Below are 26,441 nucleotides of genomic sequence, written 5' to 3' on the forward strand. Positions count from 1 at the left end.
TTTTTCGCTGCTAATAGCAAATACTATTGCTGCTAATATGATTAAATATATTTATTTTATCAAAAACATACCATAGGCAAACCAAACTATTTATCTGATTAATAACGTATTCGGAGTTAGCTTCTGCAACACGTGTGCCAACATAACAATAAATTTCATTTGTAACAATCCTATTTATGCATTGGATAAGAATTTTCACCTTGCTTAAGGACATCGTTAGTGTTTATAACGCCCGTATAACTTCATTTTCAATGTCAGCCCAACCTTATTTATTGTACTTTTCATATTGATGAAATTGTGTTAAAATTTTTGAAAACATCAAGGTAAACGTCTAGTTTCTAACGTGATAACATTTCCGATAATATTTCATAGTTTTCTACAATAATTTCATGTTTATTTAAAGTGCCTATTCGTGTACACTGACACATCATAATGGTTATCAAATTAATAGTCATTATTAATTTGATTGATATAAATTAAATGTTAAACAAGTAGGTAAACTTTTCACTTTATTAGCTCAAAGTATAATTCTCAACACTTGATTTATTGATTTATTACTTATTATTTATATCTATATATCCGTATATACTTTTAAATATCTTTATACCAACCAGCTGTAGAAATAAACAATATACGTCACAAATCTTTGTACACGAGACAGTACTCGTGGCTCAAAATACGAAGCAGGAGACACGAATTGATACAATGAAGAGTTATTATCTGGCACTAAGTAACCAGAAACTTTATAAAATTAGGTTAAAAAAACTATAATGAAGAGAAGATTGTTGATGCGTGTTATCAAGATATCAACTACATTGACATTGTTCTAATACTCGTAAAATCCTTAAATTAATGATTATGCTTTACTAAAATATACTTTTCAACATTGTCGCATCATCCGAAATTAACCAAAATATTATTTTAACTATATTTTTGCGAAAAGTGTGAAAACAACTTGTACCCTTTAATTGTGTTTTTTAAAACGAGTGAATGTTTTTCCATATAAGCATGTTTTCCAGGATATTTACTGTACATACTCGCACATAAACCTTTTTTTAATAACCTTTTATAATTCCCTGTGTATCAGTTTTTTAGTGAGATTATTCTATAAATTTGTAACAATCTGTGAAGTTGAAAATTACAATAAAGTTAGAATTACATTCTTACCGTATCTTGTTATAAATTTACATTTCGATTTAGTGAAGAATAAACACAACTTAACATAACATGTCTTCATTGGGTAATGCCGAGCCCCACGTTGGACACCAATCTGAAATAACTTAACGCAGCTCAACTGTCAGAGGGATTTTGTGCCTATTCTTGTATAACTTTAATACAAAGTACAAAGTAACACGTACAACACAATTATAACTCAAATTTAATTAATAAAATAGTTGATAAGTTAACGTATTGCTTATACGTTAAAATTTTTAAAGAAGAAAAGAGTGCCAAAGGCCAACAAATAAAAGTGAAAGAATGTTCCATTTTTCTTTAATTTTGACAATAAAAGCTTTACCTATCTTGCATGAAATCTTGATTTAAGAGATTATAATTCCCAAATAGATAAAACTCGAAAATGGGCCGGTATATCCCCTTGGTGACAAACTGGCGACATATTGATTTAACTCGTTCCATGACAGAAGATCCAGAGGAAGAACTAGCACAAGGAGGAGATGAATGAATAGCAGTATTCAACGGAATCACACGCACTACAAGTATATTTTAAATGCAAAAGAATAACAAAAAATGCTGAAACATTTCTTTTGAATTCTAGTTCAATTACTCCAAATAGTATAAAACGCAGATTAAACTGAACAGAGGAACAATCAAACCATTGTGAGTTGCAGCGTGGAATGTAACCTCTTTTTTTGCAACACATTTTCCACCCCAATATAGAAAAAACCAAGATATGTGAAGAAGAATCGGACTTCCGATGAAACAGGTTAACGGTCGATGCAATATTCATTATCTGCCAGACAGTGGGAAAAAGCAAATAAATTCAAGAAAACTGCTTAAATGTGCTTCGTAGATTTTGCGAAGGCGTTTGACAGAGTAAGACTTGCAGATGTGCTTTAACTGTTAAGATCTGGAAGTATTGACCCCGGAATTCAAGTAAGTAATCATAAAAAAAATGAACATACCTATATAGACAAGGAGATAGCCTGAGTCCAATTCTCTTCAATTTGGTGATAAACGAGATCATAAAAGAAGTTAAAACAGCAGGAAGAGGTTACAGAATGGGAAACAAAGACAATTAAAATATGCTGGTATTTTAGTAGCAGTAAACAGATTCCAAAACATTGCAGAAAAAATGAATATGGTTATATCTGTTGGGAAGTCACAGTCACTCGATTAACAGAAAACGTAAGAGATATAGACAAGGAAAAACAACCAAAGTGTTAAGCAAGTTATGATCTAACTTATGAACACAGACTAACTGTAGCAATGATCTCCGGATACCTACTTAACAATACATTTCTGGAGGAACAATCACATGAGCATCAGAAGTAAAGTGAGAATATATAATACCTGTTAAGACCAGTAATAACATATACACTCTTAGAGACTGAAAAAAAAAATTTATAAAAAAAAACAATGCGAGCCGGGATTTCGTAAGATCAGCTAGACAGAGACGCAGAGAGTGGAAGGACCACAACAGTAGAATGGACGATGAGAGGCTCGCAAAAATTGCATGGTCTGAAAAACCCAAAACATCGAGACCACCTGGGAGACCTCCAAAACGATGGTACGAGAGCTGGACATCGAAGTCCAAAGATTTAATTGTAAAAATGAACAGGACTTAGCACTCAAGCAGCACTCAACAAGTGGAAGAAAAAATGTACGAAGATGGGCATACCACTACTAGACTTAACTTTGTACACTCTGTGCTTTGCGGATGACCAGGTCATCATCGCACAGGACTCTGAAGACCTTAGTTACATGATGCGAAAACTATTAGAAGAGTTTACAGAGTGGGCTTTGGAAGTGAACATGGAAAAAACTGAGTACATGAGTATCGGAGGAGATCAACATAACCTTCTCGTAGAGGAAAATCAAGAGATCAAACTATGTGATGACTACAAATACCTAGAAGTAAAGATCACTCATGACGGAAAATTGGATGCAGCCATTCAGGAACGAAATACTCAGGGAAGGAAAGGCATAGCCTTACTGAACAGCGTACTGTGGGATAAAAACATCTCTAAAGAAAATAAAAGAAGAATATACAACACCATAATAAAAAGTATCACAACATATGGATGCGAAGTGTGGCCCCTAAAAGACAGAACAGAGAAAATGCTTAGAGCAACAGAAATGGACTTCTGGCGCCGCTCGGCGGGAATCTCCAGACGCGACAGAATAACAAACGAGAGAGTCCGAGAAATCATGGGGGTTACACATAATATTGTTGATGACATCAAAACGACACAACTCAGATGGTACGGACACGTAAGGAGAATGCCGGAGAATAGAATACCAAGACAAATTCTTGAATGGCAACCAAGAGGTAGGCGAAGACCAGGAAGGCCTAGAGAACTGGAGGACGATATGGAACGATAGAATGAGATGGAGATTGGAAATCGGAAGACGTCGAAGAACGTTGTAAACCGACATATATATATATATATATATATATATATATATATATAACAGGACTTAGTCCTAAATGAAGACGAAGAAGAACATGGTAAAAAAATTTAATTTAAAGTTATGAAAACCATAATTGGTGGATGTTAAAATCGTGTTACGATTATTAGTAATTTGTATTAAGATAATAAATAATGTACTTAATTATTTATCTATTACAAATCATATCATACAGACACGTTACTTTAAAATAAATTTAAAAACATACCGTAATGACTGTCCTACAATAGGGGTAAGCATTCCAAGCCTCTTCGTGTATCTCCAAACTACCCTTCGGTGCCAGGAGTCTTATGAACGCCGGTACTTTACTGGCCAAATGGTAAATTTTGTAAGTGTACTGTCCGCTAGTGTATTTACCCCCGAGTAAGGGGAAATTCGTGAAGGGTTCATTTTTCAATACTTCTATCCCCTCTCCGCCGCCAGTGTTGTCTTTGGAAGCCTCTGCTACGCTGAATAGTTGAGCCACTTGGTACTGAAACAAAAAAAGGCACGTTAAAAGATTTGGACGGTACACGTAGTTGATTACCTTGGCAGAATATCAAGTTTATTATTTCAAATATAATAACCTTATTTAACAATAAATTTACTAAAAAATTTGTTGCATGCAACTTAAATAGTTAAATAACACATCTAATTTATTTAAATATATATCGAAAAATTAAGGAAAATCCTAATTAGAGTAGGCTATGGAATTTAATTACAACGTGACATTTTCATTGTATACAAAGTTTAAAATTTTTTAGAAAGTTTATAATTATAAACTGGTCTTAGAACTTTAACCACTAAAAATCATGCAAACGAGCTAAATTTTGCTGAGAATGTAAATTTTGGGACCCCAAAAAGATGCAAAAACCAAAAAAGATGCAAAAAGTTTGCCAAGTTTACCTCAAAGCTTCTTCCTAAAACACCCCACCCCCCGTAGGGGGAAACAAAAGAAAACCGAATTACCAAGAATATGTACGCCGCCCCGTAGAAAAAAATGTTTCAAATAAAAACTGTAGAAGGCTTGAAGCGACCGGTGATTTTCAATGTCAAGTACGCGTGCGAAATAAATTTTAAATAAAATTTGTATCAACTGTTTTGTATAAAACTTACGAGGTCGCTGGTTAAATGAATTAGGAAATAATAATGAAGAAAAAATGCAATATTTTGACTGTAAATAAATTAGCGAAAAAATAGCAACTATAACTGTGAATAAATTATGAAATTAACTAGCTTTAGCTCATACTGTTGTCTGTACAAAGAATATAGGCTCACCTTTTGGTATATTGATGTATTCGTAAAGTGGAGTAGCGTTAGTACCACGTTCCGACGTTAAGAGACGCCCGGCGCCGAGGCTTAAAAGAAGACTTAACCGATACACTCAATATGATTACTGTACGCGGTCTCGTGATGAAGTCGAAGTGTCGTCTTGAGATCGTCAGAAATCACCCTCTGGCCACGCTTCGAGGTGGTCCGTATACCAAGAGGGTATACCAATAAATCACTCTATTGTATTGCGATTTTGAATGGCGATAATTTAAGTTAATTGTCACGGTAATACGATACTTTACACGGTTTGTATGTATTCTTCTTCTCATTGCGCCGTCTCCTTTCGAAGGTTGGCGATCCAAATGGCAATTGTAGTTCTGAAAACTGCTGCGCGAAAGATCTCTGCGGATGAGCGGTCGAACCATCTCCTCAGGTCTTTCAGCCACGAGTTCTGGCGTCTTCCTACTGATCTTTTGCCCTGTACTTTTCCTTCCAGTATAACTTGAAGTAATTCATATCTTTCGCCTCTCAGCACATGACCCAAGTATTGCATTTTCCTCTCTTTGATTATTCTTAGTAATTCTTTTTGTTTACACATGCGACGAAGTACCTCAACATTAGTAACTCTTTGTAACCATGGAATCCTCAACATTCGTCTGTGTATATACATCTCAAAGGCATCTATTCTTTTTTCTACTTCGGAGTCCATTGTCCAACTTTCACAGCCATACAGTAAGACAGAAAAAACGTAACATCTGATCATTCGGATTCTAAGCTGTAGACTAAGGTCTGATCTTGTAAAAAATGTTTTAATGCTCATGAATGTTTTCCTTGCTTGTTCGATTCTTGACAGGATTTCTTTTTTTGGATTACACTGACTATTGATATTTGTTCCCAAATATTTTATGGAATTTACCTGTTCTATTATTTGACCCTTGGCATACACCTGTACGTTTATTGGTGTCTTTGAAAATACTAAAGTTTTAGTTTTGGAAACGTTTAGATGTAAACCGAACATTTCGCTGTGGTGAACTACCGCATTTATTATATTTTGTAGTTCTTGTGCGTTGCTTGCTATTAAGACGGTATCATCAGCATATCTGATGTTGTCTATGCTGATTCCGTTAATCTTAATTCCGCCTTGGACCTCGTCTAATGCTTCTCTGAATATAGACTCCGAATACAAATTAAAGAGTAGCGGTGATAAGACGCAACCCTGTCTCACTCCTCGTCGGATTTGTATGTCTTCGGATGTTGTGTGCTCTATTTCAATTGTTGCCGTTTGGTGCCAGTATAGTTCTGAGATAATTCGCAAGTCTTGTTCGTCAACTCCAGTTGTTCTCAGAATTTCGATCATCTTTTGATGGTTAACGCAGTCAAATGCTTTTCGATAGTCAATAAAACATGCATATACATCCACATTCATGTCTCTGCATCGTTGCGTTAACACATTTAAAGCAAAAGCAAAATGTGTTGTATGTTGTATGTATTGGCGACACAAAATAACAAAAGAGAATGTCAAATTCTCCGTACTTAAAACTAGACATGTGTTTAGGCAAGTTTAACAATTTTACGAGATTTTACAAAATAACAGGATACAGGAACAATATATTTTAAAGCAAAGTCGTTAGAATATACAATTAAATTAGCTCGCATTATAGTACAGTAAAAGAAAAATATTAAATGTAAAATATGAAAATAAATACCACATACTTTCCCAAACATCAACTCAACGAAAAAAATTCGATATTTTTTGATCAGACAGATCAGAGTTTGATAGCACGAGTTATCATATATATGCCCTTAGATTAGAAGGGAAAATAGAAGACAGACGCGGCCCGGGTAGACGACAAATGACCTGGCTGCGCAACATCAAAGATTGGACAGGATTAGACTTTTAAAGTTTAATAAGGAAAGCCCAAAATAGGGAAGACTTTCCAGAGGTCATCGCCAACCTTCGCTAAGAAGACGGCACCTAAAGAAGAAGTAGATTGGAACTGTGTGAGAACTGTTTAGTGCATATTTCACATGTGATAAGTGTTTCTCCAGAATGTACCCCCATATGTGTTTTTAAATTACCTTTAGTTGTATGCTGTTTGGTACAAATTTCACATGTAAAAAGTCTTTTTTCAGTATATATTCCTGTATGTTCTTTGAAATTGGTTGTTGGAGAAAACAATTTGCAGTAAATGTCACATACATGTTTCTCTCCAGTATTCATATTTGGCAAGACAGTTAAATATTGTACTCCAGTCGTCAGATACGAAAATACCACTGAACCTCTAAAAATCATACGAACAACCTGAATTTTGCCGAAAATATTAATTTTGGGACCCAAAAAAAGATACAAAAAAGGTTACCACTTTTACACCCGGGCTTCGCCCTAAAACCCCCTCGCAGGGGGGTAAAAACGCCAAAAAATCGATTTACTAAGAATCTGTACACCGTAGAAAAAAATGTTTCAGATAAAAAATGTAGCTGAGATAATTTTAAACAAAAATGTTTATAAGCATTTTTTGTGTAGAATGAACCGTTCTCTTAGAAACAACGCTTGAAGCTACCGTCGATTTTGCATGTCAGCTACACGCGCGAAATCAATGTTCAATAAAATTTGTATCAGCTCAACGGTAAAAATTCGATATCTTTTGATTCAACTGACCTATCGACAAAAATCAAGATGCGTTTTAAAGGTAGAGAGTTTAACTTTCGTATACAGTTTTTGTATTTTACCGCAAATAAACTCAGATTTTATACAGGTGTTACATAAACATGCCGCGATTTTTGCCATTTGTTATGATTCTCAATACAATCTATCCCTTTCATTGACTAGTCAATATGAAGTTTCGATTACTAGTGTGGCATTTGAAATATGCTTAAAACGCTGGAGAAAACTTTCACACAACAAACGATCTACTAGTGCGTTTTTCAAAAGAACCAAACTTCTGCTATAAACCACACTCAAAACCGTCTTCTTGGTTCTTGGAGGCATTTTCCGTCATGTGTGATCGTTTGTAATCTAAAACAATAAATTCTGCGTTTTTTATTCATATTTCAAATGCCTTATATTTATTAGATTTTAAAATTGAAATTTCATGTCATAGGTATTAAAGATTGACTTTTAAAAATAAATATTTTACTACAACTGATGAAAGTGATCAATTTTATTGATCCGGCGAGAATCGTAAACAATGATAAAAATCGCGATACGTCAATTTATTTAACACCTTTATAAAAACTGAGTTTATTCTTGGCAAAATACAAAAACTGCATATGAAAGCAGCACTTTTTGCCTTTAAAACGCATTTTGATTTTTGTCGACAGGACATTTGGATCAAAAGATATCGAATTTTTACCGTCAAGCTGATACACATTTTATTAAACATTGATTTCGCGCGCGTAACTGACAAAATCGACGGTCACTTCAAGCATTGTTTCTAAGAGAACGGTTGTTTCTACACAAAAATGATTAGAGATTTTTGTTTAAAATTATCTCAGCTACATTTTTTATTTGAAACATTTTTTTCTACGGTGTACAGATTTAGGGGGAAGCACGGGGGTAAAAGTGACTTTTTTGCATATTTTTTAAGGTACCTAAATTAATATTTTCTGCAAAATTCAGCTTGTTCGTATGATTTTTAGGGGTCAATTCTCTGACGACAGGACTATTGGTCCAAATTACTGTTAGTTTTAGCATGATCTTTGAATACTCTGTTTGGATCGCATTGCATATCTTCACAAGGAAAACCTAATTGTATGGATTTCGACTATCGACAAAAATTAAAATGCAATTTAAAGGTAAAAAGTACATTTTTGTATTTTGCCACAATTTTTGACATTTTTTACAATTCTCATGAGATCAATTTTCTTTTTTCATTTTTTTCATGAAATTTTCATTGCTGGAGTCTAATCTTCAAAACTTATAACACGAAATTTCGATTTTAAGTTTTGGCAACAAATATGAGGCATTTGAAATATGCCCATAAAACACTGAATTTAAACATTCACATCACGAACGATCGAACGTCACGGGAAATGCTTATAAGAAGACTTTATAAGGCGGAATTTGTAGCTGAAGGCTGAAGGTGTGTCGTTTCGAAAAATGTACTTGTGTAATCAAAAAGAGGCAGTTTTAGATCGCTTGTAATGTGAAAGTTTAAACTCAGCGTTCTTTAGGCATACTTCAAATGACTCACATTTGTTGCCGAAACTCAAAACCGAAATTTCGATCTACATGTTTTAAAATTAGGCTCTAATGATGAAAATTCCATAGTGAGCGGTCAGTGGAAGTGATAAATTTTATTGATCTCACGAGAATCGTAAAAAATTATAAAAATCGTTAAATTTTTATTTATGTAACACCTTTATAGAAACTGACTTCATTTGCGGCAAAATGCAAAAATATTATACAAAAGTTTCACATTTAAAAAGCATTTTGATTTTTGTCGATAGAACAATCTGATCAAAAGATATCGAATTTTTATAGTCTTGATACAAATTTAATTCAAAATTGATTTCGTGCGCGTACTAGACATAGACCGGTCGCTTCAAGCGCTGTTTCTAAGAGAACGGTTCATTCTACATTTATGCTAATAAACATTAGTGTCCAAAATTATCTCAGCTACATTTTTTATTTGATATATTTTTTCTAAGGCATAGGCATATCTTGGCAAATCGATTTTTTACGTTCCTCCCACCCTACGTGGGAAGGTTTTAGGAAGAAACCGGCGGATACAAGTGGTAAACTTTTTTTGCATCTTTTTTGCGGTCCCAATTGACATTTTTATCAAACTTCAGCTTTTTCGTATGATTTTTAGAGGTTCAGTGGCAAGTTCGTCTCTGACGACTTGTGTGAAAATTAATATTCCCCGAATTCAAGTATATAGTCGGTTCGCTATATTTACGCGGGTTTCGGATTAACAAAATTATGCTAATGACTCATTGATAACCAGTTGCAGTAAACGACTTCCCAGAAAATTAGGTAAAAACTGCATTAATGGTCATATTTCAAAATACATTAAAATAACATTAGGGTAGGTATAAATTTGTTACAATATTGCAGTTGAATTGATTCTTTGCCAGTGTTGACATTGTATTTTTGGTGGAAATATTTAAAAATGCCTAGACGTGTGTTAGATGTAGATAGTCTAATTTGTAGTGTACATAAGGATTTTACGGATGAAAAAGAAAATGGCGGTCCTTTAAAATCGGTAATGTCTGTTCAACAACGCGTATGTGATGCTCTAGGAATTAGTGAAACCAAACTAGAGGAGTATTACAAAATCGCAATAATGAACGGCCGAAAGAAGATCACCGAAAAACTCGCCTATCATTGAAAACGAAAGGTATTCCAGATGGAAAAAAATTTGAAATTCGTGATACCATTTATCGAATGCGAGCCAACAAGGAACATGTGACCTTAAATACAATTCTCTCGGAATTAAAAGATAGAAAATTTGACGAAATTGGCAGAACAAGTCTATGGCAAGTGATACCTAATTTGGGTTTCAAATTTCAAAAGGAGGATAACAGAAAAGCCCTTTGTGAAAGAAGTTCTGTTGTGCATAAAAGAATTAACTTTCTAAGAAAATATTCTAAATTAAAAGAAGAAAGGGCAAATTTTATATATTTAGACGAAACATGGATATTTTCTAGGGGTGCAACCAAGAGAATATGGCAAGATGATAACGTCTTTATCTAACGATAAAGTCTATCAAACATACTGATGGAGAAGGGAAGCGACACATAATTTTACATGCAGGAGGGAAATCGGGTTTTATAGAAGGTGCTGATTTAATATTTTCATCTAAATCAAAATCAAGTGACTATCACGATAATATGAACACAGAAATGTTTGTAAAATGGTTACATGAAAAACTTCTCCCAGGTTTAAGTAAGCCCAGCTTTAGACAATGCACCTTACCATTCTGAAGTATTAAACAAAAGTCCAACGAATTCTTGGACTGTTAATAAAATTAAAGAATGGTTGACAAAGGAACATATACCATTTACACAACATATTTTAAAATCAGAATTATTACGCTTGGCAAATATCCACGCAAAACCAAAAACCTTTGTTGTGGATCAGATTATTGAAAGTTACGGTCATCAAGTTTTACGTCTGCCACCGTATCATTGCCAGTTTAATCCCATTGAATATATATGGGGAATAGCAAAACAATATTATGACAACCATATCGGGCCTAACGGTTATAGCGACGACGCAGTTCGGGAAACTTGGCGAAAGGCACTTTCAATTGTAACTCCAGAAGTGTGGTGCAACTGTATATTCAAGTGCGAGAAACTAATAGAAAATTGGTGGACTCGTGAAAATAAAATAAACGAAAAAGTCCAATCATAATAACAATTAATGGTGATGACAGTGATGATGATGACGATTATGATATTTTTGATGATAATGACTGATTTTCATTTTTGTTGGCAAGTTAAATTTTTTTATTTTTCATTAGAAATTCTCTCCATGGAACAAATATACGTAGACCATATTTTCTGTGTGAAGTGTAATATAAAATTATTATTAGGTTTATATTAGCCACATTAGACTCCATTAATGAAGTAATTCTCCTTATTATACTGTCAATTATATAAAAGATTTTCCATTATTATTTAATTAAAAAAAGTTATGGATTATTTTTCATTTCATTTGACCAGTTGATATTTCCCCAAAGAGCAGGTAATTAAAACTGGGTACTTACAATAAAATTTTTAATCCGAAACCCGCGTAAATATAGCGAACCGACTTTAGTGGCTTTTATATAAAATTGGTATCGTTTCAAACCAATATTGCAATCAAGCAGACAGGCAACATAATTCAGGTCTACTCTTTGAAATTTTTAAACTAACCATAGACCAAATATTTTTTAATATTAATTGAAATAAATGTCATCATTACTATTTTGATTATACACAAAAATATTTATGTTTCAATAATAACGTTATTCACTATTCGTAATAAAATATATAAATAGATTTTATTAACCATGTCACCAATATTTTTGATATTCCTAGTTAGTTTTAACGATTAGTCAGTAGTGTTAATAGAAAATTGTATCTGGAAATAATCATTATACACAAGACAACTAAAACGTGAACGTAGATCTGTACCAACAATAAAACAAAAAGGAAATTGATGATATCATCCCAACTAACAAATACCTTACCAAATGGGGTGATGCTATTAAAACGATTGATTCTCCGATGACTGATAGTAGCGATAATAGATTTGTTCAACCAAATGCATTACTAGAGCGCCTAAAAAAGCTTTTTTATACTAAATTAAGACACATACTTAGAGATATGACAAGATAAGAGGAAATAATAGTAAGAGTTAATTAATTTTAACATTCCGATACACGACGGTGGTCTATCATAAAGGAGTTGATGCGCAAAAGGCTATTTCTTACATAAATAAATAATATACATATCTGTTTTTTTTCAGTGCCTTTTAGGCACCCAAAAAAAGTACTTATCAAGTATATAACAAAAGCTTTGAAATATAGATAATTTTGTCCTAATAGACCACCGCCGTGTGGTCATGTAACTTTTAGAAATATTGTACTTTCATCTATCGACTGTGGAGTAAATATTAAAGTCACGTTCGAACGTTAGTAAATAGGAATAAAAACAGTAGACAGCAGTGTTTGTTGTGGTAATTCCCAAAGTACTCATACACTCTGGATCAAAATTAACCGGCCACCTTAAAAAAGGGTAATTTTTGATGTCTTATATCTCCTAAACCTGTTGTCCGATTTAAGTGATTTTTTTAATATGTATTTCTTATTATATTCTTTCTGTATTTCTTATTGTATTCTTTTTATATTAATTCCTTGACAATATCGTTATAATAATATGGTTGCTAAACAGGTAAATTTTCATTGTATGCCGGGTGTACGAATTACACTGTGTTTTTTTCTTAAAGTTTGCATCACCCTGTGGAATATTCTAGCATTTATAAAATATTGAAATTAAAACCTAACTAGAGCCTCATGTTTTCTCAACATTTTGTTTTTTGATTCATTCGCTTATGTTGGATAATACAAAAGTTAGGTAGTTTAACAACTAGCCATGTTTTTCATCAATACAGACGATTTAACTCACCAGCAAAATTAACCCCACCACCTTTATTATTGTTTTGTTTACATTACCTGTGACAGTTTGTTTCCTAAATTTGTGTCATCGAAGGATTTTTGATATATAGTCGTTGTACGACATTGTTGCAAATCTGTTTCCGTGTTAATAACAATTCTTGAACAATTTGTAATTAAAATTAACAATTAAAATTGTAATTTTATATCATTGTGAGCGAATATTGTTTAAGTTGAAATTTTAGTGCTTATTTATTGTTTGTGATTTGTGTGAGTAGACAAACGATTAGAAGAAGACTGTCAGAAATAAACTTGAGGGTTTTTCGTCCAGCTCGCGCACCACAACTGCTCCCACAACACCGCAGGGCGAGACTTCATTTTGCGCGAGAATATGCTAACTGGACTATGGTGGAATGGAAGAATATACTGTTCTCAGATGAGAGCAGAATAGCCCTAAAAGGTCCAGATGGACGGCAACGTGTCTATAGGCGTCAAAATGAAAGGAAAGCGCGTACTGATCTTGTTGTGTTCGGTAGAGGCAGTGTGAATGCCCAAGTATACGTGCAAGAAGTTCTCCAAGACCATGTCATGCCTTTTGCACCATTCATTGGTGATAACATCAGACTAATGCATGACAATTTACGTTGCCTTACAGCAAGATCTACCCGTGAGTACCTTAATGAGGTCGGGATTTAAGTTCTACCATGGCCAGCACACAGTCCCGATCTTAATCAATTGAGCATGTCTGGGACAACCTCAAAAGACGGGTAAGAGCAAGAGTACCAGCCCCTGCATCCTTTGAAGAGCTGAAGACAGCTGCGGTAGAGGAGTGGCACAATATCCCCCAATCTGATATCCAGGATATCATGAATGGGTTGCCAAACCGGCTCCTCAAGAAGTCCTAAGGGCTAGAGGCGGCAACACCCATTATTGATACCCATTTTTTTTTCAATTAGACTTTGATTTCCAAAATATTTTTAATTTGAATTTTCTTCGAAGATTTTATTCATTGGATTTTTACTGTAACAAATGACTTTTTTTCAAAAAGATTTTTTTTCTCCTCCGCGGAGATAAAAATTGATAAAAAACATGTCTAGTTGTTAAAGCACCTAACTTTTATATTATCCAACATAAGCGAATCAATCAAAAAAACAAAATGTTGAGAAAGCATGAGGCTATAGTTACGATTTAATTTCAGTATTCTGCAAATGCTAGAATATTCCACAGGGTGATGCAAACTTTAAGAAAAAAACACAGTTTGATTCGTACACCCGGTATACAATGAAAATTTACCTGTTTAGCAACAATATTATTATAAAGATATTGTCAAGGAATAAGGCTATAACATATTAAAAAAATCACTTAAATCGGACAACAGGTTTAAGAGATATTAAGAAATCAAAAATTACCCATTTTTAAGGTGGTCGGTTAATTTTGGCCCAGAGTGTATAAGGTTATTTTAGTCAGGCTAATAAACGTGGATATCTTATAATATGTAATCGGTCATAGTGTTTTTGTATTTTACAAGTGATTTAATTATTGGACTCAGATAGGTAGGTGTAACATTAAAACAAGTTCAGAATACTTTTTAGTAATATGGATGCCTATGAAAGGAAAATACAGTGTCTGCAAGCTCTGTATGATGAAGTTCAGATTGACGAAGAGATTTATGATTCTGATAAGTCTACGTGCGATGAGGCATAGAAATATTCAGTAACCACGGAACTGATTCTGAGCAAGAAAGGCAGAAGCTGTACAACAGCACGTGGAAGACAGGAATGCTACAGAAGGTGACAGGCGAGTATATTACTATGGTAAAGATGGAACTAAATGGCTGAAACATGCACCTTCTAGAGCAGTCCGTACTAGAAAAGAAAATATTGTACCATGTACTATTGGTATTGGAAGAAATGCAAGTACTCCGATTGAATCATGGAACCTTTTATTTAGTAATATCGTTGATTATGTGGTATATTAGGAGAATCTTTATGTTAGATCTATTTCTATAAATTTCAAAGATAAACGGGATGTCACAGATACATCAATTTCGGAAATGCGAGCATTTCTTGGTTTGCTTTATTTGGCAGGACTAGATCATGGATCTCGAAAAAATTTAAAAGAATTTTGGGGGCGAGATGGATTAGGAAGCGAAATATTTATTGCGACTATGGCAGGGAGGCGAATTAGGTTTCTTCTAAGAGTTATTCGCTTTGACGATAAAAATACTAGGGATGAAAGGAAGCGAACCGATAAATTGGCTCACATAAGAGAAATATTTGACACATTTGTTAAGAATTATAAAAGTTATTATTCTGTAGGTGAGTACTTCACTTTGGATGAAATGCTTTTCGCTTTTCGAGGCAAATGTAATTTTAGAATGTACATACCGAATAAGCCCAAAAAGTATGGTATAAAACTGCCACCGTTGATGTCAGAAACTTCTACACGTACCTACACAAATCATATGGAAATATATGCTAGACAACAGCCACCTGGGCCGCACAAATTAGATAATTCCACTGCAGCATTTACACTGAGAATGTGTCAACCGTTATCAGGTTCGGGAAGAAATGTAATGGTGGACTGTTGGTTTACCTCTTGTCCAGCTGTCGAGGTGTAACCGTTTCAAAAGATTTAAAAGAAAATCATTATAAATCTCGATTATTTTTTTTTTAATAAAACTACTAACCCCATCTATCTGTCAAGTACTGGTAGCCGACTCAAGGATTCTTCTGTAATTCCCAAATATATCCGGTAGATGAGCCCATTCATCAACTTGTCACTCACGCCCAGATTCAGAGAGCGCAAGAATAGCGTCTCCCTCTTTTCTCTTAAGAACGTCCAACCGTTAAGACGTGTTTCCGAAGTGGGTCTCATTTAGAGGTGAGCTAAGAAATCCTTTTCTTGTCCATATTTCAGATAGATATTTATTTTTAGACCCTTATTGGAAAGGGTATAATGCTGATATATTTCTAATACATATCTCAAGATAATACTGGTATGGAGTTATTCCAGATCCTGGCCCAGTAGCGGTATCTTTTTATGGAATACCTAACCCCTGTTATCTAGGATGGTGGTGGATTGATATAGGATGGAGCCGAATCAATGGTTTCATTTGGTTGACTAATTAAATAAGAAAAGAAACAGAGCAGATTCAGGTTGTACCAATTTTTATTATATCTTCTATCAAGAAAACGAGAAATAATTATGAACTCAAAGAATGAAAATATAGTGGTGTTTTAATTTTATTTAAAGGTTTAATTTCTCTATTATTCCTAGTTGATAAATACCTATATTATTTTCAATGTAAACAAATTTCGAAATTTGGGGTTAATATATATATTCATTTACTTTATAACTAATTCTTAATTTAATACGATACAAAGCTTTTTTGTTTATGGTAATGTAAACATAAAATGGTATTTTGGTATCCTTTTGGGATGACATAACTTTTAATGTTTTCTTTTTGTTCATTACTAAGAAATAATAAAGTATAGTTTTCTTGTAAACTTTCGATAAATCTTAATTTTTTCTTTGCTCGTCCCCTTCCAGGATAAACCAGGGGTGGCGTCCAATAATAAATTATAATTTCATATTATCTAATTGTGCTTGAATTTAAGATACGAATAGTTTCTATATGTTTAAGAAAACCCCGCCCAACACTCTTCGACAACGAGCGATTCTGGCCTTGAATATATCATTGTAGTACGCAATGCTACAGAGGAACTAACAAACCATAGATTGACTGTTGTAGGTACTTTAAAAACCAATAAGCCGCAATTGCCAGCCATTATAACCAACGTACAAAATCGCCCCGTGCAGCCTTCTGCATTTTCTTTTAGAAAATACATGACGACTTGTCCAATGTTCCTCGAAGAGAAAAAAATGTCCTCTTGGTGTCTTCTTTTCATCGTGACGACACAGTTGATCCAGTTAGTGGTACGCCAGAGACAATTTTATTTTATAATTCTACAAAATGCGGTGAATGCATCGTTGATAAAATGGCTTCTTCGTATAACGTTTCAAGAAATACGAAACGGTGGCCGTTTAGTCACTTTTTATGGAATATTAAAAGTTTGCAATAATAATGCTTTTATCATTACTAGATTCAATAATCCAGATGCAGAATATAGCCAAAAAAAAGGAGGTTATCTATAAGAAATTTGGGAATGGAGCTAATAAAAGAACATATGGGTTCCAGAGCCTCGACGTCAGGTTTACATTCATATATTCAGTCTGCAGTTGTCAAATACGGCAACTCTAAAGCTCTATCAGATCCCCTCCAAATAAAAAAGGACACTGTAGGTATTGCAATAAAACGGAAAACAAGACATTTCTGTAAGTTTTGCAAAAATTGGTTGTGCATGCAACATATTGTAGCGTGTTGCACAGACTGTGTAGACAAATATAAGTATGCTAATTACAAAAAGACCACAAAATATATACCACATATTGACAATAAATGGTAACGTGATAGATAGAACAAGTAGAAAAATATCAGTACTAGAGATAGCTAGATCAGAATTCATACGAATGAAGCCACTCCGAACGTGCAGAAACCTTAATTTGAAAAACCGACTACGTGCCATTCGATGTTATATATTTTCAATATTACTACATGGAGCTGAGACTTGTGGCATTTAAAAAAAAATGCAATTAAAAAAGAATCGAGGCTTTCGAAATCTCGATATACCGCAGAGTATTAAAAATATTATGAATTGAACAATTGCAAATAAAGAAGTACTGGAGAGGGTTGGTAAAGAAACTAATCACCAGTATACAAAAAAGAAAACTGGAATCGTGATGAGGGGACCAAAATATGAAATTCTGAGACTCACAATACAGGGAAAGATTCTCTGCATACAAGATGATTTCTTGCCAGTTCATCATCATCATAAGTGGCTCGACAATCCGTTGTGGATCTGGGTCTACTCACAAAGAAGTCGCCACTCCTGTCGATTCCTGGCAACTTCCCTCTATCTTCTGACCCTTAGAATCTGTAGGTATTCTTCCACATCATCAATCCATCTCCTTCGTGGTCGTCCTCTACTTCATGTGCCCTCTGGTTTTGAAAATGTTAATCTCTTCGTGTATTCGCGATCTGACATCCTATTCATGCTAGTTCACATGCAGATATTTTGGGATTCTCCTAAAAGTTTAATAGGACATCTAAAGTCTCACTTCAAGATCATCCAGATCTTGAACGATCCTTTAAGATACCAGATTCATTGAATTTCTTTATTATTCTCGATACTGTTGTACTATTTATGAGGAAGTTGACGGTTTAAATCGTAACGATGACTTGCCTCGTCACAGGTATGTTTTTGATCATCATAATCATATCATATCAGAAAAATAAAGAATTGCAAGTACTAATATGCTTCTTGTTATGACCACTCATTCATTTCCACTGAATTCTTATTACCTGGCACTTTTATCTTACAAATATGAGGAAATCGTTTAGATTTACATGAAGATGAATTTGATAATAAAATACATTATAGTATATTATATCCCTGTATACGCATGAAATTTTTGCTAAAAAAACAACACAACAACCGACGAAAAACTACAAAAAAAAATAAACTAGCCTTGAATAATTTATTCGTAATTAAACACACACACTAGTAATTTTTATATTCAAAACGGTTTTGTAAACAATGTTTTATATTTATGAAATTTAAAAAAGGAAACAATCAAAACCGTATATTTATTATATTTAAAAAAATCTAATAGTAAAATATACTATAAAATACAATAGAATAATATTATAGGTAGTACATGGCCAGACTGGGATGTGTGTTTTTAAATTTAATTACGATATAACGTTCGCCGAATAAAACAAACTACAAATCAAAGTACAAACAAGGACGTTTAATAAAATATGAATCTATTATTTAGTATAAACACATAAACTGGAAAAAAAATATGAGGGAACAACAGAAAAGTTCAAGCATATGACAAAATGTATATTGGTAGCACACGAGCTAATAGGGCTAAATTACTCAAATTTATACTACAAAATTTTTATGCAGGGTGAGCCAAAAGAAGCGGGACGATCGAATCTTTCACGAATATAAAATCGGATCGAAAAACTGAAAAATATGTTTTTTTTTAACAAATACGAACCCCTTCCCCAAACCCTACAACGGGGAGGTTGGCAACTTTGAAATCTTGTGGATATTGTGGATTTGGATTCCTCATAAAAAAATAAATAACTTTTATAAGGAACATTTTTTTCGAATTGTTAGATGGCGCTATAATGGGAAAAAACAATTTATCCTGATCGGTAGGAAAATTATGGAAACGGTCTAATATTTAAACGTGTTTAATATTTTTCAAGAGTCTATCGAATGGCACCAAACACATTGCCGCACGGGGCGGTGGGCAACGTTGAAATATAAAATGGAAAACCACATTTTGTATTGATTAGGATTCTAAGTGAAAAAGTAGTTTTATAGTTTTATATGAATTTTTTTTCGATTCGCCATAGATGACGCTGTAATTACATAAAAACAATTCAGAAGTTTGCAAAATTAATTTTCTATGGTAGCGGTTGGAACAGAGTTGAAGCAGACAGTGCTAAGAATCGCCAGAAAAGATCCTTTTTCCGGCGATCCTTTTTTCCTTTATTGTATATATACAATAGCACTAAAGGCCTTAGAGGCCCCTGGCTTGAAAAGTTTGTTCTTTCTTCGTTTTCGCTTTCCTTTATGTACTGAAGTCTTCTCTGGCTCGATATGTGATTTTTCTCCATTACTTCTTGTTATTCATTTTTCTTTTCTGGCCTTCTAGTCCAATTTCTTCCATATATTTTTCTACCTCTCGATTCCATCTATTTTTTGGTCTTCCTTTTTTCTTTTTTAAAGCTATAATGTAGTTTAGTACCCTTTTTGGAGTCCTCGTGTTCGGCATCCTTTCTAGGTGACCTCGCCATCTGTCTCTGTGCCTTTATGACTCCTATTATGTTAGGTTGATTATATAATTTCTTTAACTCATCATTTGATCTTCTTATCCATAAACCGTCCCTTATTATTCCTCCATATATCTTCCTCGGGATTTTCCTTTCCCATATCTCCAGTAAATTTTGTTCATTTTTTGTCATTGTCCATGTCTCACTGCAGTATGTTACTATTGGTTGTATAGTTGTTTTGTATAGCTGTATTTTTGCCTTTCTTGATAAAAACTTGCCTTTCAACATTCCACTAAGAGCATGTACACTTCTATTGTCTGCCATTATTCTAGCTTGTATTTCTTCTTTAATGTTAGGTTTACGTGATATTATTGCACCTAGATATATAAATCTTTCTACCATTTCGAATTCGTATGATGATCTTTCTTCTACTTCTACTTTAAACTTTTGTCCATCCCTGAACTGATCATCTGTCCACTGCATACATTTTGTTTTAGTTTCATTTATGTTGTAACCGTTTCAAAAGATTTAAAAGAAACTCATTATATATTTCGATTATATTTTTTTTAATAAAACTTCTAACCCCATCTATCTGTCAAGTACCTACTTGTGGCCGACTCAAGGATTCTTCTGTAATTCCCAAATATATCCGGTAGATGAGCATATTTTTCAACTTGTCACTCACGCCCAATTTCCAGATTCAGGCGCCATGACAGCGCTTCGCTCTTTTCTGTTAAGACCGTCCAACCGTTAAGACGTGTTTCCAAAGTGGGTCTCAATTCAGAGGTGAGTTAATAAATCCTTTTCTTGTCCATATTTCAGATAGATATTTATTTTTTTAGACCCTTATTGGAGAGGCTATAATGCTGATATTATATTTCTAATACTCGTCGCAAGATAGTATTGCTATGGAGTTATTCCAGATCATGGCCCAGTAGCAGTATCTTTTTATGGAATACCTAACCCCTCTTATCTAGGATGGTGGTGATTTGATATAGTACGTAGCTGAATCAATTTGGTGACTGATTAAATAAGAAGAGAAACAGAGCAGATTAAGGTTGTACCAATTTTTATTATACCTACTTTCAAGACAACAGAAATGATTATGAACTCAAAAAAAAATGAAAATATAGTGAAGTGTTCTAATTTAATTTAAAGGTTTATTTTCTTCATTGTTCCTAGTTGATAAATAACTATATTATTTTCAATGTAAACAAATTTCGAAATTTGGGGTTAATATATATACATTCATTTTCTTTATAACCAATTCTTAATTTAATACGATACAAAGATTTTTTGTTTATGATAATGTTAACATAAAATAATATTTTGGAATCCCTCTGGGATAACGTAACTTTTAATGTTTTCTTTTTGTTCAATACTAAGAAATAATAAAGAATAGTTTTCTTGTAAACTTTCAATAAATCTTAATTTTTTTTTGCTCTTCCCCTTCGAGGATAAACCAGGGGTGGCGTCCAATAATAAATAATAATTTCATATTATCTAATTGTGCTTGAATTTAAAATACGATATAGTTTCTATAACCCCGCCCTATTCTCTTCGACAACGAGCGATTCTGGCCTTGTAATATTATTGTAGCACGGAAGCGTTACAAAATGGCGCCCCCCAACGTGAGGCATGTATTAGATTTGCTCCATTTGTACCTTCGTTACAAAATGTCGCCCAGCGTGTGGGGCTTTTGAATATTCCTGTATCTTCAGTTTTTTTTCAATATTATTAGTTGTTTTGTACCCCCCTGTATATGTGGTTAATTAAGTCTGTATGTTTTGAACCATTTTTTTAGTTAAATTGTGTATTTGCTTTTACCCAATTTTTGTTTAATCAGTTTAGAATTTTTTCTGCAAAGTATTTATATGTATTCGTTTTTAGTCTTCGTAAAATTACGTAGAAATATTTCCGTCTACTTTCTGAGATCAAAATAAAACGTATTTGGAATGATGTGATGTAAACATTCACTGCTTAATTTCTTTTTGTCGGTATTCTTAATGCGAACGATATTAATTTGTGTATTTACAGACTCGTCTAAAATAAACATTCCATGTTAGAGAAATGAATTTTGTTTATGTCCATATTTCGAAATGTTTAGATTGATTGAAACCTTGAATTTATTCCGGCTAATATGTTCAAGCATTTTATATTATAGTCCTCAATTCTTTCTCATAATATATTCCTCAATGTGTTTATTTTATTGTGTTTATTTTAAATAAACGAAAGGCTCTTGTTATTTGAAAAATCAATTAAGCAAATTCTATTTATGGTTTAATTTGTAGCAAACAACTGGGAATTATATCTATATACAGGCTGTCCCTACGTAATTTTAAAATGTGTTATCTGGATTCGTGTAGAATACTTACGCGAAATATTCTTTTTTCGAGGATATGAAGTTGAGTTCTTTAACTTTGGATGTTTTTAATATGTTTAGTCTGTTACCTGTTAAATTTTCTTTTTAATTTGTCTTTCGTTTATTTTAAAAATTTATTTTTTCATAGTTTAACTTTTTCATACTTTGAAAAGAAAATTTTATTTCCTGAAAAGGAAAATGCTTTCTATATTTTACAGTCCATGGTTCTTTTGTTTTGAATGTATAAGGAAGTAATGATATGACTTCGTTTCTCTCTGCCTAAGGCGTCTTTGTTGAGAATATAGAGCGGAAATATTGTTATTCTCCTTCTGTTATGTTAATTTTATGTCTTTGTGTGGTCAGATGTAGTAGAAGTATGTTTTTGGTACTGGAATTTATTGTTATTTGTGGTTTTACCTTTTTCTTTTCTCGAGATGTCCTGTAGGACGTACAGGCACGTGACCTGTATTATTGTATCTTGAGTTATTTGTGTGATGTCAGACTGTTGTATAAGCAGCAGCTTTCTTTTTTTGTCGTTGACATTTTTGCGGTCTTCTAATAGTTTATTAGACCACATATATCTTTTTGCTTTGAGACTTTTGGCTAAGGCTCAAAAGCTTTCATTTATTATCTTGTGTTCATGATATGGCACAAGTGAGGTTGAAGTAGTTTGCTGTTGTCTATTGTGACTCTTTGTATATACAGAGGTGAAACAACCCGCTGCCGCCTATTGTGAATTTATCTTTTATCTTTATGTCGACGTTTAGACCACGTTTGTTTAACAATTGAAATAGTTCTGGTACTACCGTTAAATGACCCACTGAGAATTAAAAGTTTATATTATTTTGACTCTGTTAGAGTTCTGCTAAAGAATGGTAAACATTTCTTTGTGATTTGTATGACGACCATATTGGATTCAATTAGGTGTCAAAAATGTTTTACTGTTCAACCTTTTTAATTGTTATGGTGTGTTACATCCAACATCATGATTTTTTATTATTAACGATGGACTGTAATATTTTTCTATTTCTTTGGAAAACGGTAATGATTTTTCCGTTCCTTTTAAGTCTTTTCGTAAGTTTTTGTTTCGTGGAAGACTCCTACAATTTTTTTTGTTTCTTTTGGAAACATCAGTTTTAAACTAAACTGTTTGTGTAGCGATTGTGGCTTGTATGCCATATACCCATTTTTCTTTCTTCTTCTCCAAGATTGTGTATTAACGGTTTGGATTTATTTTCTTCTTTTGTCCTTTTGCCAGTCTTCTTGCTTGGAAATTTTCCACTGTGATCAATCCCAGAGGATATTCTTATGGAACTATTGGCCATCATACCTTTCTTCTAAAATGTTCAGTCCATTCTTAATTTTTAATTTTTTAGTTGATTCCCTTTACGCCTTTGCGTACTTAATCTTTGCTACTTTCTCCAGCGACTATTCAACCCCTCCGTGGCCCGTGTACAGGAAGAGTTGCGCTAACGCGAACTTTATCCTGGAGAGGATTCGTTTCCTTTCCAAATTTTTTTGGCGTGGGGTCAGTACAGCACTGATACCCTAGTACTTAGTACATTGAATACTACTTTGATTCGGCAAATCTGTCCCTTAGTGCTTCTTTCCCTTCAGGAAGTTGACACGTTTCAATTTTTTTTTGAGCTGTCTCGACAACCCTTGTTTTATGTCGGTGGTGTTGACTATTAGTCAGGGAGCATCCTGCTATAGTCAAGTGGATTAGTGGACCTATCCCTATTCCAATTAATAATTTTGTGTATCTCAGATGTTGTCGCAAAGAGACGAGCCTCTGGAAGTAGTGTAGGAGACTCCGCACGTCGATCTCCAGAGCAACTCAGTTTGGCTCGCACCCCAGTTCGTTGAACTGTTTTACTTTTTATTATTATAATATTGATCATTTATTGTGTTCAATATGTCTATATATATATATATGTATATATGTCGTATTTCTTTTCGACATAAATTTTATTTTTATCTTATCTTATTCTACTTCGGTATTATTCTCTCTCTAGTTTGTATTGATCGAGATCTTAAGTTTATGCTACCCCGACCAAGAACCTATATTGATTTTAAGGGTGTTTGCAAAATTTAATCTCATTTTATTTTTAGAATGCCTTGGTAGAGTGTGATATTTTTATGCTTATGTTAGTTTATATTACAATAAATTGTACATACCTTTAGTTGTCTTCAAGTGGATACAAAATTCAATTTATCTTATTTTACGGATTTATAAATCCAAGTAATTTTTTTGGTATCTATACCAAAGATATGAAGATTCCTCTGTCTAGTTACCAATGATAGTTCATTATAGTATCTGTTCATTTTGCCTAAGTTTTACTCTTAGTGTGAAGACCTTCGAATTTCGACTCTCTATTCGAAACCCCCCAAAATAATGTTTGAAAAGATTATTGCTGTCTAACATCCTATATTCTGAATGGCCAGACACTGAGGAAGGCTAGGGATGAAGTAAGCGGATTCCCGCTAGTTGACTCGTCGGAATGATAAGCCATTCATAATTGTATTTCAGTAATAAATCTAGAATAACAGCCTCCCGCGTCAGGAAACTTTTTTTAGTTCTCCAATACCTGTTTAGTTATGTAATCTAGAATTATTTAGACCCTACCCGAAGTTGACCCTACCCGAAGTTAACCCTACCCGAAGTTGACCTACCGATGTTGTCCCTATTATAGGCGGATGATACACGTTAGTTATCACAAATTCTAGTTGTCATACTAATAACTAAACATCAGCCTTTTTTTTGTCTCTAAATATAGATGTGTCTTACAGAAATTCTGATGTCTACCTTTCCCAGTAAACTTATTAAGGCTTGTCTTTGTAGAACTTTAATGTACCCAATTTTGAACTATTAGTAACTCTTTCCTTTTATTTGTGTATTTCTAAATGTGTCTATAATGACGCGCTGCGTTATTACCTTATGTTATTCGTGGATTAAGTCATAGATGAAAGACTCTATGCTCCCGAACAAACGATGACACATTTGTATTTTGTATCTTATGGCGTTAATGATACGATTGTATTATTATTCTTATGTTATTCGTAGATTAAGTCATAGATGAAAGACTCTACGCTTCCGAACAAACGATAACATTATTTTTTTTTGTGTTTTATTGTGTTAGGTCTCATAACGACTACGCAGTAAATTATCTGTTTTGTATCTTGGTGACAACACTAGTATGTTTTGCTTTATATTACTTATAAAATTTCAAATAATAATATCTTAATTATATTGTTTCGATTGAATGCGAGCATTTGGTCTCAAATAATGATTTGTAGATATGTTTTGTTTTATTCCGCTTTGTTCATGATATTGGTTATAGGTGAAATACCCTATGAATTTTGAGAGTGAGAATGCAATTTTTTTTGGTTACATTTTTATAGTTGAGTCATAAATATTCTATGCGTTCTGTTTCGCTTTGTTCTGAAATCTTTGAATTGTTCCCACGTGAGTTGTGAAAGAAGGATTCTGTGAGTCCAGATTGTAGCTACATTTGTCCATTCTGTTTGTCTTACCTCTCCGTATATCTATTCCCACTTTTGAAAAGGTTAGTATGGTGTGCCACCATGCCTAGTCCGATTCCACGCTGGTACCCAGTTGAAATCGTGGGGAGGGCTGTGTAACCGTTTCAAAAGATTTAAAAGAAACTCATTATATATTTCGATTATATTTTTTTTAATAAAACTTCTAACCCCATCTATCTGTCAAGTACCTACTTGTGGCCGACTCAAGGATTCTTCTGTAATTCCCAAATATATCCGGTAGATGAGCATATTTTTCAACTTGTCACTCACGCCCAATTTCCAGATTCAGGCGCCATGACAGCGCTTCGCTCTTTTCTGTTAAGACCGTCCAACCGTTAAGACGTGTTTCCAAAGTGGGTCTCAATTCAGAGGTGAGTTAATAAATCCTTTTCTTGTCCATATTTCAGATAGATATTTATTTTTTTAGACCCTTATTGGAGAGGCTATAATGCTGATATTATATTTCTAATACTCGTCGCAAGATAGTATTGCTATGGAGTTATTCCAGATCATGGCCCAGTAGCAGTATCTTTTTATGGAATACCTAACCCCTCTTATCTAGGATGGTGGTGATTTGATATAGTACGTAGCTGAATCAATTTGGTGACTGATTAAATAAGAA

The 26,441-nt window shown here is 33.6% G+C and overlaps 1 protein-coding gene across 2 annotated transcripts in view; it reads right to left on the minus strand.

Moving 5' to 3' along the window:
- The window catches only part of vib (phosphatidylinositol transfer protein vib), a 76,742-nt gene that overhangs the window by 42,035 nt on the left and 8,266 nt on the right, over positions 1-26,441 (minus strand). For both annotated transcript variants that reach the window (XM_072525543.1, XM_072525542.1), the window contains exon 3: positions 3,857-4,120. In XM_072525543.1, the coding sequence (XP_072381644.1) occupies positions 3,857-4,120 (264 nt within the window). The remainder of the gene's footprint in view (positions 1-3,856; positions 4,121-26,441) is intronic.

The sequence above is a fragment of the Diabrotica undecimpunctata genome, chromosome 3 (genome assembly GCF_040954645.1).
Source record: "Diabrotica undecimpunctata isolate CICGRU chromosome 3, icDiaUnde3, whole genome shotgun sequence".
NCBI lineage: Eukaryota > Metazoa > Arthropoda > Insecta > Coleoptera > Chrysomelidae > Diabrotica > Diabrotica undecimpunctata.